A 19989-nucleotide genomic window follows, 5' to 3' on the forward strand; every position below is an offset into this window, starting at 1 on the left:
TGTTGGTAGAAATGTATATGCTATGTGGAAAAGGACGCCTGGGTTGGGATTATGCTTTATATCATTTTGAATCCCTGTGAAACAGTGTTTGGTGGACACAATCATACCCAGTAAAATTCCTTAAAATAGCTGCTAGAAGAAGAATGCAGTTTGTAATAAGTTTGGTCAGGTTTCAATTTCAGACAAGTGTTCATTCAACAGTTGTTTTTATGTCATAGTTTGTAGAATTTTAATTGGTTACATTATTGAGTCCACCCCCTACTTTTGTTATACCATGACTGTGTTGTGTCCCATTTCCATGCAATGATTTTACTAACACTAGTATTAATTCTAAGCAGGTTTTGAGTCTGTAGTGCGCTTACACCGGAAAAGTTAACAAAAGTTAGTGTACTCAAAGATGCCAGTATGCTTATTAAATTTGCGTGGTTTCTGAATGTGCTATTGGAATTACGTTACATTTGGCCAGTGGTTTTGTCCAAAGTGATGAACAAATGAGGTACAACCCAGGGCGCTGATAGATCAAGGAAAAGCCTTCCACAATACGTGCTTCAGTACTCCATTTTCCACCTGACACAAGAACCACAAGGGTGCAGGTGCATGAAGTAATAATTAATAAACAACAATATTGTCCCACGATGCATTGCACAGCAGAAGTGGAGCGGTTACAAACCTTTTCTCTTTGGAATAACACAGCCAATATAACTTCACAAAGTCTAACACTGTGTGTACACAGGAGACGTAGACACCGTGCAGTGCACTGCATCCAGGCACATTATTGGGTGTAGGTCACCCAGGTTTTGGCAGCACTCCGAGCCAAACACACAGTATTTGTAGTTTTACACATAAATCAAAGAAAATGCATTTGAAGCATAAATATAGAGCAAGTGAAACTCTAGCCAATACGTGGCCTGTGTAGACAGCTGTATTAATGACAATAGGGGCATATCTGTTCCGTCAGATGTCCATAAGATCCATGAGATGGATTGCTGGAAAACATTCCTGAAACGCGTGTAGACACGATGTTATTGTGTGCATACTATGTACATACAGTATGATGGTGTGTACATGTACATATCAATACCAGGCAGTATTATGGACACCAGCCTGTATAAAATCTGTACTGTCTTTGACCAGATATTAGTTAATCATAGCTCAGTGTTCTCTTGGCCAGGAAGCATTACCTCTTTGGATTAGTATAAATATAACACTTGATATTGTAACAAAACTAAGCAAGGCATTGCACCTCAATAGATAAAGAACAAAGAGAAAGAAAAAGTCTGAAAAGAATGGCATCAGGCCCACACGAGGGAACCTTAAATGAAGGATTAGACTACAATAAGGTCATAATCAGTTAAAAAAAACGCTCCTTCTGATGCTCGTATTTACTGATATAATCGAGGCTTTTGTTGAGACAGTATTAAAATGGAAAGCTCATAATGAAATACCACCAACTATCATAAATCAAAACTTGCCTGTCACTTTTATTCATCCCTACGCCAGGAAAGTAATGTGAGTCCTACAGAAGGGAGGCTGAATGGACTGAAAATTGCCTGCAGATAAGAATAAGAAATAAGAGTTAGGATTAGAATTAAAATTCATGAACTCAATCTTTTTTTAATTTTCCATGTCATTTTGAGGTATTTCTGGGCCATCAGTGGCTTGGCCTGGTTATGACTGTGGGGTAATCATGTTTTAATGGAAAGCTCACTTCCTGAGGCCTCGGCCAACATGCGAGCACCTTTTCATACATGGCAGAGCAGCAGGAAGGCCAAATGGATACCGCATGGGCTGGTGAAAATAAGCAGGTGGAGGAGGTTCACATGGAAAAAAAAAACACGGCAGGTGGATCAAGAGCAAAAGAGACGGTAGAGAGCGAGGGGGAGACAGAGTGGTTGCTTGCGTGTGGTGGAGAAGTCTGGGAAAAAGGCCAACGTTGATACAACAGAGTGGGCTGCTGTTTGACTCGATTTCACTCTTTTCATTTCCTCCCCTTCACCAGTTACAGCCAACAGCGCAATCTTGTTTCAGGTGTGCTGTAACCCGATGAATGCAAAACACAGCCACTCCCTGCGTTAGCGCCAATCAAACTTAATGATCGTGGCTTAGATAGTCGCATTAGATGAAGCTGTCGACAATATAAATGAGGTTCATAAATAGCCTGTCGCACATTACACAAAAACAATTTAGAAAACACAACTGATGATGTTCTTTGGAGAGGATGCATTGGATTTTTATGCCAAAAGCCTGCATTCAGACTCTATCTCATCTCCAGTGAAGCTGGTTCCATGCACCATTTTTTTAAATGTTTGTTTTTTGTTGAGGCCATAATTAGAGAATAAGTATCTGACTTTTCTCTCTCTGTCTCCCTCCCTTCCCTATTTTGTCCTTTATGAACTCCACAGCAACAGCCCAACTACTGGAGCTTTAAGGTTAGTGCTGGGTGTCTGAGTGTCCCTGTGCGTTTCTTATTCTCCTGTCCATTGTGTGTGTGTGTGTGTGTGTGTGTGAGAGAGAATGTGAATGTGTCTGTGTTTGTTCTGTGCTGTGGGATCACACCAGACTCCTCTGGCATCACCAGCCTATCTCCTTGGGGGGGGGGGTTGCAGTGGCAGGGGTGTCAGAGGTGGCGACAGCTTAAACTTCTCCAGCTCCATTTAATCTGCAGAAGACGAATCTCTCAGGATTTATGATACCTCAGTCAGCTTGCATTAATGACTGGAAGGCATGTGACCTTGCTGAAGTATTACTCAGACTGACTGAGACATTAAGAAGACATTTCAGACGCGCTGCTGAGGAATTACTGAAATAATGCTTTGACATTAGCACAGAGGCTTGAGTCATGGTTGGCCTCCTGAAAGTGTTTTGCCCACAGGTTGCAGAGAGGAAATATTGTTTGTATGGAGAAAGCCTGCATAAAAATGTATTGAAAATGTATACCACTAAGGCTGAATTTAAAGAATAAATGTGTGTGTGTGTGTGTGGGGGGGGGGGGTGATGCTAATTTATGGAACACATTTTAGACTAAAGACCAGTTAATTGGGGACAGCTTGCAAAACGCTGATTTTTAAATTCCAGGAAATGATATTAAGTCTATGTAATGTCCCCAAAAGTGACATGTGTAAACTTGTGTGTGGGTATGTGAAGGAAGAGCCCCAGGCTTATCTGTGGTGTAGTCTTCCTTGAATCCCTGCTCACAATATCATTTGATCAGGGTGGAAATGTCACTGAATATCAATAGCCTTATGCCCTGACCCATGAGGAAGGCTAAGCAATTTATTCCTCACTTCCACAAGTACTTTAACCTCAAACAACAGTGATATGAAATAGAATGTAGTGCCCCGTCTTTCACATAAATCTATTACACAATCAAACAGCTTGAACTCTGCAGGACTTTCATGGGGTATACCAAACATTGTAGATATGCTAGTATAAAAGTTAAACTTTTAATGTCAAACAATCAACTTCTGTTATTATTTAGAAGAATCAAATGCGTTTCCAACTATTCTGAAAACATTTTTAAAAAAATATTGAAAACTAGAGAGGCAAGTTGGCTTGTTCTGATGTGTTGCTTTGTCCAAATTCCAAAAATGTTAAACAGATCAACAAAGCAGAAAATATTCACACTATAAAAGATGCAACCAGAAAATTATTGTAGGTTTTGTGTCAAAGTTGACTGAAACAGCTAATTTATTATCAAAATAGTAAATCTGATTCTTCCGACCAATTAATCAACTAATTGTTGCAACTCAAAAAATGTATATTTCTTATTTTTGGTGACTTGCACTTCTTAGTACAGTAAGTTGCTGCTCTGTTGAGAGTGTGAGAGAATTGCTTGATGTTGCTTTGCGGCAGCCAAAACCAAGTTTAATCACTGAACAGAGACAGTTAGAATTTAATAATTGTCCCCACAAGGTGCAGCAGCGGTATTAAAATGTAGAAACAACCAAAATGGTCCATTCTGCAACAGATCTAAAGCTATTTGCTTTCAATACAACCTCTGTTGTTGACACATTTTATGTTGACAACTCATCCTTCTCCGTTTTCTTCATTTTGCACTAAAGCTTCTGAAAGCCCCTCATCCCCACTAGCGCTGATCTAAGCTTGACTCTCTCCCTGGATTCTCCTGCCTGAAAATAAACAGTAAATTAAACTGCTGTCCGGATTATACAACACAATTTTGTTTTACCTGTCGAAATAAATATGAATATTAAAGATCTTATCAGATAATAGTATATTAAATACACAAGCCTTCCAACAGTTACAGGTGTTGGACATGGGACACAGTTAAATTTGTATCTAAAAAGAAATTGTCTAGAACATGTAGCTTCTCGCCATGTTTTCAGGCTACTTTTTCTCTATCAGAAACAAAAGAATCACTACCAGCAATCTCAGCCATCATCTCCCCTCTGGAAGAGAACGCCATTTTGCTCCCTCTCCTTCTGAACAAACCAATTGCACAGAAGCACAATTCACAGCAATTTGGTAAAGCAATTTGTTCCATGCATTGATGACTCCTGGTATTATAAAGAGACAGGACTCTAGGGGTGTTTTGGGGTTGGAGATTGTGTGTCCTGGCAGAAGATGGGCCAGAGAGTTGAAAAAGATGGAGAGACATAATGATAGTGGGCGAAGAGCAAGTAGACATAAACAGATGTGAGAGATGGGTTGATTTTTGGACCTGTTTTCTCTCTCCATTTTCTAAAAGTGAGAGCTGTGTTCTTTGTTTGTGTGGAGAAAGAGCCACATTATGGGTAAAGGGAGACAATGCAGCCTCAAAATCCTCAAATGTAGACAGCAGCAGCACAAGCATGACACCTGGATGTGGCTTTGGCCTCTGCCACGAGAGACGAATGTGGAGGCAGATATGTTGACGTAAAGCAGCTAGGGCTGCAGCTAACGATGATTTTAGGACTCGAAGCTTCTACAGATTATTTCCTCGATGCATTGTTTAAGAAGTACTTTTGCTTGGCGGCGGCGCCCCAAACTCATGATTGTGACGTTACAATCCAAACTCATGGCCCAACCAGTTGGAAAACAACAAACGCACATGTATACATTTACAGCTGAGGATTGCGGCTTACTTTGGCTAGTCTTGAACTCATCAATCAATCATGATTTCAGTTAAATGCTAAAGTTGCTGTTACTGTTACCTTGTCTGTGGTCTGCTGTGTGGACTTGATGATAGACCGGGTGCTTTCTAATCAGATGTCATCGTGCTGTTGAGGTAGGCCACATAAGTTTTGATGGACGGACTGTAACATTACAAAGTTGTTGTCTTCTTTTAACGTGAAATAATCCCATATTTTGGACACTTTCTTCTTCGTCCCTTGCTATTTTCTCTCACCACTTCGTAATCACGTCGTGGGCGAAGTGTGGCAGTAATAAATGTCGAATGTGCGAAACAGTGTGCTATATAATTATTTGCGTCAATGCTTTTTTGTAATTGAATTAATCGATTTAAAAGATGAATCGTTTCAGCCCTAAAAGCAGCTCAGCAAGAATCAAAAGGGAGCTTTGGGAGTGGTGGGAGATGATAAAAGAGTCACAGGGGATAAAAAGTAAAGAAAAGAAGGAAGACAACTGGAGGCAAATCTTTTGAATAAGAGAAAGCTATCATTAGAAGGAGAAACAAGAAAAAGTTGGAGGATAAAATAATGGATATGGTTAAGGTTGTGATATTAACCATTTAACACCTGTCTCTCAAGTAATATCCAGGAGCCAAACACTTCGCTGTCTGATCACACATATTAAGCTATCTGTGAAATTTCTGGATTACCTATATCCTCTTTTTGCTCAAGTTCAGCAGAATATCATGTCAGTTTAACAGGGAAATTAGCACATTCAGGGAAAATATCAAACATCCTAGCAAAAAGATTCTAGCTGAAGCAAATGTGCAATCAGCTTACCTCTGGATTTAACCATCCAATTACCAAACCACAACCTAGACATTTACAATCTTGCTAGTATGGTTTTTTGGCTGTCTAAATCATCCATATTTGCTCTTCTGCTTGTTGCATGTGCAAGACTGTCATATAATCTGTTGAAATTTTGCACCTTAAATTTGCTTTACCTTTTTAACACTGCTTATTTAAATCTGAACTGCGACTTTTGTGCTCACACTGTATGAATCAATCGAACGGCTGCAACCCGGTTGCTTGTACTGAACTTAAACAACAACAACCACGACCTCAACTATCTAACCATTTCTTTGTGCAAGTCTACTATGAAGGAAAAGTAAGAAGGAAAAATCTCAAGCCGCAGATGGCTGATGAAGCAGACAATATGTAATGTATCACAGCAGTCTTAAATAATAATATTAATTAATATTAAAACAAGTTCATTATAGTTTATAACAGATCTTTTGTCAGCAGCCATGTGGGAAATCGGACCATGGAACTGCTCAAACAGCCAACCAAAAATTTTGACATAACAGAAATCCCTCCGAGAGCCATATCGTTGATGATTCAGGCCTTGTGACCCCGCCCCAAACAGCACATTAAATGACAAATCATCTGACAGATATCCAGCCCGATTGTAAACTTAGTTGGCGTAACCAATTTAGGGACATGTTCTTAGAACATGACATAATATCTTTTCTAAATAGTTTACTGATACATTTCCATGTAATTGGCCAAGAAGCATCCACGCTGTGTCTTTACAGTATGTATAGCTATTTTTATCTCTTTGCATCTTTCACCAAAACATTCTGTGGGTGAACTGCAAATCAGTGTTTAAGTTGACTTTAATATTGAAGTGAAGCTAGTAACTCTCTGTGACCCATTCTACAAGGTTAAGAGGTTTCCAGACAACATTGAAGTGTCAGATGTAGTTTGATGAGATGTTCTCTCCCAAACACAAAAAGCCATATACCAAGGCTACCATCTCTTGACCTTAAAACTGTGTGTGCGTGAATGTGTTCATGTCTGTGTATACAAGCACACGAAACAAGAGACAACATGGTGGGTGGTTGAATTGAATTTAATGCGGTTTATAGCCTAAGGTCTGTGTCCCGCTTTCCACTCCATTCGCTTCTGTTCTGTGTAAGATCATCCTGTTCCTTACTTGTTCCTCTCTTCCGCCGTGCCCTTATAACAGTGTAGAGTTCTCGACAGTAATTGAGTGCTGTTGAAAAAGTCTGGATGGAGGGAGGGCAGGAGGCAGGTGTAGAGGAAAATGAGAAGGAGGTAGAACCAGTTTCCCTCAAAGGCAGCTGTGAACAGTATTGTGTATAACACTGGCATGTCTAGCAGGACCAGATGCATGACCAGATGGTGTGTTCACATATAATATTTACAATGCAAAATTATTGCAGAGATAGATTTTCAGTTGTCGTATCACAAAAAACGCCAATATGGAAGTCAATGTTTGGAGCCTGTTGTAACAAGGCAAGCTGACTAAGAACATTGGGGTTTCATTGTCTTGTTCAGCAGCGCATTCATTAGTTGTTGAGAGACTTGAAATAAAATACTCACATACAATAGTAGAATGATTCAAGATGGTTGCTCTGTGTTTCTCTCTCAGCTTTGGAGTAGAAATGAACACAAAAAATCTTCTTTGACATGTTTTAGACATGCCAGATCTATTTATGGGTGTCACTGAGTTATAGTGTCCGGCTGGGTCAGGCAGCTGGATCCAGGTCATTAGTTTGGTTCTAAAGAAACACAGTGTTGGAGCAAGTCTAAGATCAACCTGCACTTTGAAAATGCCCTAGGCACATGGAGGAGATTTCCATCTTGGGACAGGAAAGATCTGCTGGCATTGTAAACTGACAGCATGTCTGAAATGTACTGCAGAGCCGGACCAGCAAGTACTTTGTAAACCAAGAAGAGTGTTTTGAATTGTATCCCAAAAAAATACAGGTAGACAGAGAAGGTTTCGGAGGACTGGAGTTACGTGGTCTAGTTTACAAAAGAATGGATTCAAAGAGGAACTAATTCATTAAGAAGATTCAGTACTCGATTGAGACAATGTGAATGAACCCCAACTTTAAATATACCTGATGTAAAGTACTGTATCTAACCCCTAATGTTTTGTATCTGTCTGTAGCTGGCCAGAATATGACACACTGCAGTACGTGCCACTCCTCTGTGGTGCCGTTGGCTGTGTTGTTGTTCAGTGTGGTCACAGTTTAGATAAATGACCCTATTAGAAAACACGGTGGGGGTTATCTGTCAGCATCACCGTCCCTCTGCGTGCTCAGACACTGTCTGCCAACACTATCACTGAACACCCCCACTATTATTCTGTGTGTGTGTGGGTGTGTGTGACTGAATTATGTATGATAGTGACAGAAGGAGGGTACATTATAAAAAGGATTGTTCCGCTTCTCAGTCCTGATGGGGGTTTCTAATTTGCCTTGTAAACACACACGTGATAGCAAAGCAGGTAATTGAAAGAGCAATTCACCAGTGATAGTAGTAGTTACATGTCGCTAGGGCCCATTTAGTTTAGATTACTGTAGTGTAGCAAATATTTGTCAGTTAATTGACTGACCAAAGTTTAATCAGCAGTCATTTAACTTGCTTGTTTTGTTTAACAGTCCATTATCCAGTTATTTAGTTTAATTATATAAATCAGAGAAAACCAGCAAAGTGTCAAAGTTTCTTTTTCTTAGCATGACAAAGGCATGACCCACCCTACTCTGCCTCTGATTGGCCCACTCTGATATTCTTACCCTAACCTTAACCAGTCACATTCCTCTTGCCTAAACCTATCCTACCCAACTAACAAAGGCAACGAATACTAGTCAGTCGCAGGCAGAGGCCATGCCTTCTCCATCCCAGGAAAAAAATTATTGCGTCCCAGATATGGGCACTGCCATGTTGAGCTGGTGACATAATTTGGTGCCTGAGTCTGTGCAGTAGTGAGCTGCGGTATTAAGGTCCAGCCCGTACACCCAGTAGACTGAATCACATAATTTTATAGCATCAAATAACTAATTAAAGTTTAAATTATAAGAAAACAGTTGAACAAACATTAGCTATCTAAAATGAAAAAAACATCTTTGCGATAATAGATTTGACCTGCTTTTAGATTTTATTTTGTTTCCTATACTGTAGCCTTGGCTTCACTTTTGGGGAGCTGTCATGTTGTCCAACTTTATATACAGTGTTGTTATCCCAGTCATCAAGCAAGACTTTGTCTATAAAGCCCCCCTAGTGGCTCTTTGAGGCTCTACATGCTAATATTTCTTAATTAGCATGAAACACAAAGTAAGGCTGAGGCTGATGGGAATAAATATCTGTACAAAAGTTGTTATTTTTGAGTCTGGACCAAAGTGGCATTCCCATCCCAGGCCTTTTGCATGGCTAGAACTAAAAATCATTTGCTAGTTTCAGTTTATCCAATATGACACACTTTTTTCTGATTTTATATCATTGGAAGCTAAATAACTTTAGATATTGGACAGTTGGTCAGACAAAACACGTAATTTGAAGATGCCTTTTTGGCTTGAGATGGGATTTATTTTACAATTTATTTAACATTTTATGAACTAAACAATTAATAAATTAATTGAAATCTGTATGAATGTAATCTCTAGTTGCAGCCCTAGTTTACTGTGTAGTATGACCCCCTGTCTTATTGCCCAATTAACACGATCATGAATGGATGTATCAGTCTGTTCTGTGTAGTTCTGCTGAGAGTCAGTGAGCGCAGAGATGGCCCTCTGTGTAGCTTCTGTCAGACTCTCACATTAATTAAATACTAGATTAACGAAAGCCACAGTAGATCCATGCTGCAGTTTGACTCAGGCAGAGAAGCGAGAGGAGGAAATCCTTGGAAAGGGGTGAACAACTGTTGTGTTCATGGTGCAAGGAGGAGGAGACAGGCACAGCTACGGTGCTGTGGCTAAGGATGTGCCTGCCTCTGCCATCCAAACAATCAGCAGACAGCATTCTGGGAGCTCATTACAGCAGCCTCTAAGCTGGAGGAGACGCTACAGCGGTGGGGGATCAGGGAGCCAGTTCAGTGAGCTCAGCCCCAGCTGCACTAACAGTCTTTCAGTGAGAGACGCTTGGGCATAGGCCGGCAGGATAAACCCACAGTGACAGCCCAGGATTTGCATGAGCTTCTCCTCCCATCCCACAAGCACTCGTTTATAGTTCATAGCGGCACAGGGACGAGAGTTTGGATGATGCCGTGTGGGAGGTGTGCAGAGTTGAACAAACATGACACAACTTACACTAAGCTGGAGCACAATTTATGGCTTCATTTTGCTCCTTACCCACCGTAGGCCATTCATTAAGGCGGATGCCCTGGAGTGCTGTGCCATCTGAGAACAACTATATTATGTTTTTCTGCTGCAGCATTCAAATGATGTCCGATACCGTGACGCTAGTAAATTCTTAGTGAATGGCTGGTAGCTAAACCATTGTCAAGGTCTTGTTAATCTTGTTATGTGGTTCATTGTGTGATGTCTCATTGTCTGCTCACTGTCTCTTTTCCGGTTAGTCTTACTCCATCTGCCCCATCCAATCCATTCTCTCCGCCTTGATTTCACCTCTTAGTAAATGATTGTGTGTCTTTCTCCATGTGTCCTCTCCTACTGCAGAGTCGCAGCCCACGGCATTCCCAGTCTACCCAGTCTGGGCTTGCCGACCAGGCCGCAAAGCTGTCCTTTGCCTCCGCTGAATCCTTGGAGACCATGTCAGAAGCCGACATCCCCCTTGGATTTAACCGGATGAACCGATTTCGCCAGAGCCTGCCGCTGTCCCGCTCTGCCAGCCAGAATAAGCTACGATCTCCAGGTTAACATTTGAAGCACTGCTGGCAGGCTCTGTCACAACATGCTGGTTGGACTCAAGGCAGATTTGCAGCTGTCTGTTTACCTCATGTAACTGGTGATTTGAATCGCTGTGCTTACAGAGAATGGGAGGAAGTGTTATACTCTCACATAATTTAGCTTAACAGTTTTAGTTTAGTCTAATTGCTCTGCTTAAAGAGAACTTTTTGAAATGGCTAGATAATTTATAACAAGTTTATTATGTTTTTTCAATATACACAATATGTTCCTAATATATTCACTCAGAATGTGTGAGCAAACTTTGTTTCATGAAATGCAGGTTACTAGGAGCTTGAAAGTATACTTCATTAAGTGTAGAATTATTAAAGCATACTATTTAGTTTAGGAAGCTATTTTGGCGTCTGTAAAACTGTGTTACATACAGCACTAAGTGTATGTTTTTGCAGGGAGTGTAGAGAGAGTTAGTGTGAAGCTGATCCAGACGCATAAAGACCAAGGTGTGGTGTTACTTCGGATACAGTGAGATAAAAAAAAAAAGTGGCGGTAAACTAAAGTGGCAGTGACTGATGAGTTCAGACAGAAGTAGAACAGCGAAGCTGCCAGTCTCTCCTCTCCATGTCTCTTTACTAACCACTTTCCTTGTTTTCTTCTCTCCCCAACTCGTCTGCAGTATCTCACTTATTTTGCTTGAATTTTAATCACTGGTCTTTCTTTGCTTTGTTCTTTTTGTTTGTCCCACGGTGTATGAAGATGAATATTCAGGTTAGTCAGGCATCAGACTCATCTTTACCTATAAAATCAAGGGTTGCAGCATCTGACAAAGTTTCCATGAAGTGAGGATATATTTGGGTAATCATATATGTTATTGCTAGGAAGTTACTTTTTTTTTTAGTAGTGATAAAAATTCAACCCTCCTTAGACATGTGTATTTGCACCTTAGCTGCAAATTCTCACACAGCCACCACAGTCCTGTCCTCACATTCAGAAAGAATTACTGGTGTTTACTCTTTCAGTGCTTATTCACCCTTATATCTGATGTTAAAATTCACATTCTCATATACCAAAAGGACAGAAGATTTTGATCTTAATTGACTATATCTGACACTACATTTGACATTATATCTTTCAAACTTTTGACAGAATTGCTTTTCTAGTTATTCTTTCCATCCACTAAAGCTGACGCCCTCTGACTCAACCGTCTCTCCCATATCACTCTATTTTAGGCGTGCTGTTCCTGCAGTACGGAGATGAGACACGTCGGGTGCACATCACCCATGAGCTGAGCAGCATTGACACGCTGCACGCTCTCATCGTGCACATGTTCCCTCAGAAGTTGACAGCAGGTATGCTGAAGTCCCCCAACACGGCCATCTTGATCAAGGATGAGGCCCGCAATGTCTTCTATGAGCTGGAAGACGTCCGGGACATCCAGGACCGCAGCATCATCAAGATTTTCCGCAAAGAGCCCATTTATGCCTCCTACCCTGCTGCTGCACACCTGGCTAACGGAGACCTGAGGGTGAGGAGAAGGGAGCTGGGGGAGTGGGGAGGTAAAGAGGGCAAACTCTTGCTGTCTGATCTCCTGCTAGTCTGATGTCTGACAACTGAGCCGTTAGGGACATCCACTACTATTCTGTGACTCTGCGTAAAGCGGAGCTGTGTGCTCCTTTAGCAAATAGTGTTTTTTTATTTTTATGGTAACTTTGACAGGCTGTTGCAGTGTATGTGGGTTAGTAATTTAACAGGTATTCCTCCTGGAGATGTATTTTCTTATCTTCAAGTAGGCCATCTGTTGCTGTGCAGACACCAGAGAACAATGTTCCTCTGTGAAATGAGCATATTTTAACATCTGAAGCTATTTCTGCTTCAGTGAAGATCAAGGAAACCAGGGGGAAACGTTTTTTTACGTTATTTTATACAAAACCCTGCTTACCATCTGCATTATTCACACAATACTGAGAATACAACTGCTATTAACCATGCAAACAGGCATGACGGTTATGCCTTTGTATATTGTGTGTGCATGTATGTTTGTTTATGTGCATGTTTGTGCCTGGGTATACAAGAAACAGAAAAGGACAAAGCAGTGAAGACACAGCTGACCAGCACCTATAAACTGCACATATACATTTTAATGCACCCTCAAACTGAGGGAACTAGGAAATCTTCAAGGCATGATTTGCAGCAACACTTTTACTGGCCGAATCATCAAATGGTACCCATCATCTTTCACAGTAAATGTCAGATGCACAGTCCGTGTTTTTTTAACGCAGGCTGCATCTTAAGCATTTTGCCATTAATTTGCTCCTGTGCATGTTCTGTGTCTGTTGCTGTCTTGTGGAGCAACTTGAGGCTTATGCTGTGTCTGTTTTGTTGCTTATTTATCTTTTGTCTATACAGTTTGTGCAAACCAAATCACCATATATAGCTGTGTGAATATACAGTATGTATATGAATTTGCCCGTGGGCATAAATGCTCAGCAGCACAAATTCCTTTGTCACGCTCCAGTATTTTCTGTTTATAACATTGTGCCGCATGATGAGGTTAGCTAGGATGCTGAGAAGCAAATGAAAAGAAGAAAAACAGGGATGAGTTAACCAACGAAAGTAGTTATGTGACAAGGGAAAACAGAGTATTTGGCTTTTGAAAGCTGCGGAAATGAAATCACAACAGGAGTAAAACCGAGGCAGAGGTGGGTTGAAAAAAAGCATTGAGGCATGTTAGACGTAGACGTTATAATGCTCTACAAAGAAAGGCAGGTAGTCAAAACCGTGTGGAAAATGTTGGCCATTGAGATAGTCAGTCCTCACTACGAATGAGTAGCTTTGTCTCCTGCATTCTGTCACCACTCTACTAAATAGAATAAAAACATATTGTAGGTTCAGGTTTGCTTGTATTGAATACCCACTTGTAGTAATGTAACGAAAAGGCAATAACTTGTGGAAAGGGAGTTCAGTACAGAAGTGTGACCTCTCTTCCAATTTGGCCTTTTTCTTTCATTTTGTCATTGGCCTAATTAAAAAACCAACAATCCGCAACAAAGAACATTTTTAGAGACTCAATTCTGCAATTGGAAGAATAATTGGTCTTTTGAGAAATTAATCATCATCTGTGATGGCCTGTCTGGTGTCAGTCAGATCTCAGTGGTCTTCATGTCAAACTGACACATGGGAAACGCAGTGCTCTCAACCGTAGGTCTCCATGGTAACCTTCATCCCTTCTCCTTCATTTCAGAGGGAGATGGTGTACTCCTCTCGTGACTCCTCCCCAACTCGCCGCCTCAACACCCTCCCATCCTCTACGGCCTCAGCGTCCTCTGGCTCTCCATCCCGCTCACGCCTCTCCTACAGTGGGGGCCGTCCTCCTTCTTTTGCTGGGTCCCATCCCCAGCATGAACAGCCCCGACATGCCCACCATCCCTCAGCTGGCCACGGTGCCAATGCAGGCCTGTCTCCCTCACCCAGCGCCATCCTGGAGCGTCGCGATGTTAAGCCTGACGAAGAAGTTTCTGCAAAAAACATGGCCCTGATGAAGAACGAATCGCTGTACGCAGATCCCTACAGCCTGATGCACGAGGGTCGCCTCAGCATCGCCTCCACCCAGTCATTAGCTGCCATCGGAGACCCCTTTAGCTTCCCTGTTTCCAGTGGCCTGTACCGTCGTGGCTCTGTGCGCTCACTTAGCACCTACTCAGCCGCTGCTCTTCAGGGGGACTTGGAGGACTCCCTCTACAAGCCTGGAGGTTCGCTCTATGCTGACACATACTCCTCAGCCACGCTGGGCATGGGTTTTCGCATGCCGTCCTCATCCCCGCAGAAAATCCCTGACATGCAGCTCAGGGACAGGGACTCGTATTCCAGCTCACCCAGCAGAGCCTCACCTGTCAGGCAGACTTTCCGCAAGGACTCAGCTTCCTCCTCTGTGTTTGTGGAGAGCCCAAAGTCAAGGCCCAGCTCCAGTTCAGAGCCTCTGTGTCTGACAGCTGGGCCTGGGGATGGTGGCAGGGCCACGCCTGGTTTTGGTTCCTCAATGTCTGGACAAGACTGTGACAGCAGCAGGTCAGTAGGACTCTGTGTGGTGAATTTCATTAAAGTATGTTGTATTATTTAAAGAAGACAAAAGCATTTTTCTTAGGTTATCTATTTTTCTTAGGGTTAAGGTTAGTTTTACAGGCACTTTTGAAGCTTTACTGCTTACTCTACAGCATTGTGTACATTTATGCATTTTTAGTTTATTCCATGTAATCAGTGTTTGGCGATACCTCTGTGGCATTACATTTTGCAGGGATCATCGTCTGGAGCGTATGGAGGCAATGGAGAAGCAGATAGCCAGCCTTACTGGCTTGGTCCAGAGTGTGCTGACCAGAGCACCAGACAGTGACAGCACGTAAGGCTCTCCATTATACCACATAAACCCACTAAAACTCACAGATACAGCTTCAGCTCAGACACATAGGCAGCATTATCGACATGAAAAGCAGCAGGTTATTATCAGAGCCATTATCAGCTCCATAGCAGTGAAGTGGTACATTACTTTGTGCGAGCACAGCACAAGTACAGAGCACTAAACATTAGCTGTAGGGCACAATGCTATTGATTTATGTGTTGATACACGAGATGTTTAAGATACCTTTTTAAAATTCCTCATTTACATTTAACATTGTTATCATGGCACTTCACCCTCATGAACACAATAGGGGCTCATTAACAAGAAGATAACTTGTTAATGTAATCAGTCAGATAGTGTCCAGCAGTAGTGCTGTTAGCGTTAGCACTGTAATTGCCTTGCCCTGTGGCCGTTGATCCTCAGATGCGGCCTGCTGCGTCTCTGCATGATGGCGGGCTGCCCTCCGGACCAAGGGACGGAGTTCTCACGGCCATTACCTTTCTCTTCCAGCGAGAAGACCGAAACCAACAGCGACGGCTCCGCCACTGGAAGTGAGTACAGCAGCTTAATCGAGACCCATGAACAGTTACTCAGTGCGCTGTTTAAAAATTATTTTACCGTTTAATTTTCTTGAAAACAATTTTACTGGAAGTTGTAGAGGATAATGGACAAAAACAAGCTATGATAGTGACCTTGTGGTTTATGACACATTTTTCTAAATTTGACAATGCTCTCACAATTGGAGGGAAGACAGCATGTCATCAGTCCAGGAAGCTGCAGTCTTGGTTAGAGTTGTGGATTTGGGCATCTTGTCCGAATCAGGGGGGAAAAAACCTTGTTGCCTTTTAGTTCTGGTCCAGTTTGTGCTCACCTTGACTTAAGTAACAACAAGAGCTGTGAATATGTAGTCATACAGCCTAACAGGTAACTCATTGATGGGACGGTTTTGGTGACAGTCATCCTGCTTCACCAGCACATCATCAGGACACATCTGGAGAAATCTAATTCTGGTGACTGCTAGCAAGTCATGCAGCACTTTAATGCTTCTTATGTATATATTTATATTCACTAGTGAAGTAGGATACAAGCACAGTTTAAACAGCTTTTGATTGTCTGATTGATTTGGATTCATGCATTTGCTCTACCAAATGTATTACCTAGATTTCTTATTATGGATTGTTTATCACAAGTCTGCTTCCTGAACTGTTTAAAATCAGTAGATGGGTTTAATACTGTAGTAGTCCAACTTTTGAAATCATACTAAAATCACATAAATACGAATGAGAAATCATGTGGTTGGTCGGTTTGCTTTTAGACCAGCCCAAATGAAACAATCAAAACCAGAGTTCGTTTAACCCAACCAAAAAGGTTACGTGTGAATGCTCTCTTAAACACTCATTGAGGAATTCTGCGAGACGTCTACCTCATTCATCTCTTTCTCTTTTCCTGTTTCACTTTCACTATCTTTGTCTTCCTCCAGCTACTGAAGTTGAAGAGTTTCATTCTAAATTACTCATCACTATTTGAAAGCACTGTTAAAAACATTATGGCTGGTCAGAATTTGGTTTTGCTCTGAATGTACTTAGACAGAAATGGACAAATCTGATTTATGGAATTGGATACAATTATTGTAAGTCACTTTGAAATAAAGCATCAGCTAAATGTAATGTAATGTCGCCTTAATAGGCACAAATTCAGGAAACGAGGTGGGGGGGAAGCTGGCGAAGCTCTGTTAAAACCAAAAAATCTTTTACCTTTTAACAGCGTGGAGCTGTTGGAGGTGTCAAACAAACAAACAAACATACAAGACCGTTAACAAAACCTAGTGTATGAGTTAAAAAGACAGACAGCTTTGAAGTATTTGAATATTTATTTTTTCACTATCTCTGTACTGGGTGCACAGAGATAGATTTTTTTTGTTTAAGTGTATTTCTCAAAACATCAGCCTGTTACTTGAACATACAAAACAACATTTTTCAGCGTAGAATTTTTACAGTACTGACAAAAATCATTTTACTGAAGCATTTCTGAATAAAACCCATTATCCTCCTGCTTTTCTTTTATTCCTCTCATCTCTTTTTATTGCCCTTCTTTCTCCCGTCCATAATTTTGTAACACCGTTTTGGCACAAACAAACCTTTTTTTGTGACCAGACCTGACCAAGGACACAGTTGCTTCCTCCCAAATTGACACACTGGCAAAAGACCAAGCCATCACCGGAGTCATTTCCTCTTTTGTAGTTGATAAAAATGCTCTCCAGGAATCACCATTCTGTAAAAAATTTACTTTTAAGAATTCCTTCTTCCTCTTTGTCTCTCTTATCACCCCCTCATTAATTTCTCGGTAACTGGCTCACTCTCTCTATATTCCAGCTGGACGGCTGAAGCAGAAAGGTAGTTGCCATCTCCTATTCTATCACCCTTTTTCTTTCTTCTGTCTGACATCTCTCCTGGTTCTCTGCTCTCTGTATGGATGTGTGGTGTTGCTGGGTAGCTGGCGGTGTCTATCCTCACGTTTTCCTCCTGGCTGGTTTCCCGGAGTGCGGATCCCCCTCGTCCTGTCTGTACTTTCTGAATTTCTGCTTCCTTTTTTTTCCTATGGGAATGTCAGAGGGTTGTTTTGTCACGGACTAGGCACTTCTTTATAAATGTGTATGTGAGTGTGTGTGTAAGGCTTATGTGTGTGTGAGAATCACTGGCCATACTCACAAAGCCCTGTGTTAAGATAAGAGCATGGTTATCCCCCTATGTGTCACTTCTGAATAGACTAATTGCACTTCCGTATCGGTTACTAATAGCACGAGCTCACGTTTCTCCCAGTGGGCTTTTAGACTTTTGTGAATATGGCGGGTTTTTTTGCATTCACACACTGAATTGTTTTATGTGTGTGTGTGTGTATGTGTGTGCCCAGATTTCCTTTATATGTACATTTCTTTAGACCTTTATGCGGTGTGTGTGTGTATGCGTTTGTGTGTTACTGTTTATACTGTGTGTCATGCTGGCTGACTTCAGATCTCCAGAGCACAGCCCAGCAAACTAACCAATTTGACCTCCTGCTGACCCCCCATGTCCTGCTCTGTGATTGGCAGCTCATACACCGTCTGCACCTCTAGCTCTGATGCCGCCGCCACCTTCTAACACAACCCAGGTGAACAGCGTTAGCCACTTGCAGATGCAGCTCCACCTGCACGGTCTGCAGCAAAATGCCACCGATCTACGCAAACAGCTCACCCAGCTACGCAAGACACAGGTATATAGTACATCCATTGATAAGCCAATATGGCTTTACATATCAATTGCATATAATCTGCATGAGCACGTAATCTACTCCTCTCAGATCCCACGATCCTTTGTGCCAGAGGAGAAGAAAACCTTTTTCCTTTTCACATTCATACAGTCAAAAGTGTAGCACTCAGTTCCACCTAAAATCTTAAATGTTACAGTATGAGCAGCAGAACAACAACAACATTTATAGGTCACAACAGATGTGACCTATAAATAGCCTGCAAAGGATAATTTAAAAAAGAACATTAAACCAGGGATATCACCTTTGATGCAAAAAAGGATCTAGTAACGTGTGTAGTCATACTGCATATTTTGTTACCATACAACTATTCTCCGATTGGAGAATGTCATATTGTGCAGGTGTATGGAAGGCCGACTGCCGTTTGCAGCGACATTTATAAAGCCAGCAGGTGATCTAACACAAACCACAGGGGTATAAAGCTATAAACATTAAACAGCAGGGAAAATGAGAAGAATTATGAACTAATAGGCTTTGTATAGTTTTCTTCCTCTACCCCGACCAAATTCTGTATAATCCACAGACTTGTGAGCATTAACTGTGAGTCATTAATTACTTTCTACCATGCGTAGTAGTCCCTATAAAAAGTGTTGACAGCTTGCTCAGTAGATTATCCAGAGTTTCTGTGTCATTAGGGTGAGGTGAATCCAGTCATTTTCAGTGAATAAAGTGGTATCATTTTGATTAGTCTGAATGACCTTCTAAAAGTGATTCTTCTATCTCACTGTTGACCTGCAAGTCATTTGGAATTAATGACATTGCATTCGGCACTCTACATGTGGTTTGCTTTTGGTGCAGTGGTCCACAAAGTTGATTAAATGTCTAGATTAGTGTCCAATATTTTTAATATTTCTACATGCCGTCATTATCTACCATTTTTAAGATATAGAATACTATATACATTATTTCAACACGTGAATGCTGGAGCAGTGGCTTTGATGTTTATTTGATCTTCACTTCAGTACTGTACCTACAGTAAATAACACCTGCAGGTTCACATAGCTGTACTGCATGACACACTGAGGGCATAATAGCTTTTGAGGATTAATAACGAGGTAGAACGTGTGAAAGATAAAAGATCCGTTAACACTGCGTGGTATTCCACAGAGAGCCAGAATGGCATGATGAATGGAGAATCAGATGAAATGTCATAAGGAAGGGTAAACAGTGTGTGGAGATGGGGTCCTCATTTATTCATCTATCTCTGATGCAGGCGATGCCATTGTTACCATAGGAGGAGTTAGGAAGAGATGATAAGTTAAATGCATTCGGTGGCAGAGGAGAGGATTCAAGTCTTTTGCAGGGGAAAAGAGAAACAAGCAGTAATGGGAGTGACAGATGACAGGCATTGCAGTGCTTTTATTTGTTCCCTGACAGGAGTCACAAGGGCTTCTTGAACTAGCTAAGAAGAGAGACTGATAGACAGAGAGCCAAACAGCCAAGGCTGTGCTGTACCAAGAGAGGACAGTTTGCTGTTTACCTGTATGTGTGACCAAGTGTAACTGTCGCACCAAGACCCATATTTGTTGCCTATGGCAATGGCCAGCAACTTAAA

General features: G+C 41.5%; 1 protein-coding gene across 1 annotated transcript in view; it reads left to right on the forward strand.

Annotated features, from left to right (window-relative positions):
* si:ch211-278a6.1 (SRC kinase signaling inhibitor 1) overlaps nucleotides 1–19989 on the forward strand; it is a 145722-nt gene that overhangs the window by 103693 nt on the left and 22040 nt on the right. Inside the window, exons 3-11 of the mRNA XM_046033893.1 lie at nucleotides 2403–2429; nucleotides 10553–10748; nucleotides 11495–11506; nucleotides 11968–12263; nucleotides 13980–14803; nucleotides 15030–15131; nucleotides 15555–15682; nucleotides 17504–17524; nucleotides 18220–18380. Of these exons, the coding sequence (XP_045889849.1) occupies nucleotides 2403–2429; nucleotides 10553–10748; nucleotides 11495–11506; nucleotides 11968–12263; nucleotides 13980–14803; nucleotides 15030–15131; nucleotides 15555–15682; nucleotides 17504–17524; nucleotides 18220–18380 (1767 nt within the window). The remainder of the gene's footprint in view (nucleotides 1–2402; nucleotides 2430–10552; nucleotides 10749–11494; nucleotides 11507–11967; nucleotides 12264–13979; nucleotides 14804–15029; nucleotides 15132–15554; nucleotides 15683–17503; nucleotides 17525–18219; nucleotides 18381–19989) is intronic.

Source organism: Micropterus dolomieu, linkage group LG02, assembly GCF_021292245.1.
Source record: "Micropterus dolomieu isolate WLL.071019.BEF.003 ecotype Adirondacks linkage group LG02, ASM2129224v1, whole genome shotgun sequence".
Lineage (NCBI taxonomy): Eukaryota > Metazoa > Chordata > Actinopteri > Centrarchiformes > Centrarchidae > Micropterus > Micropterus dolomieu.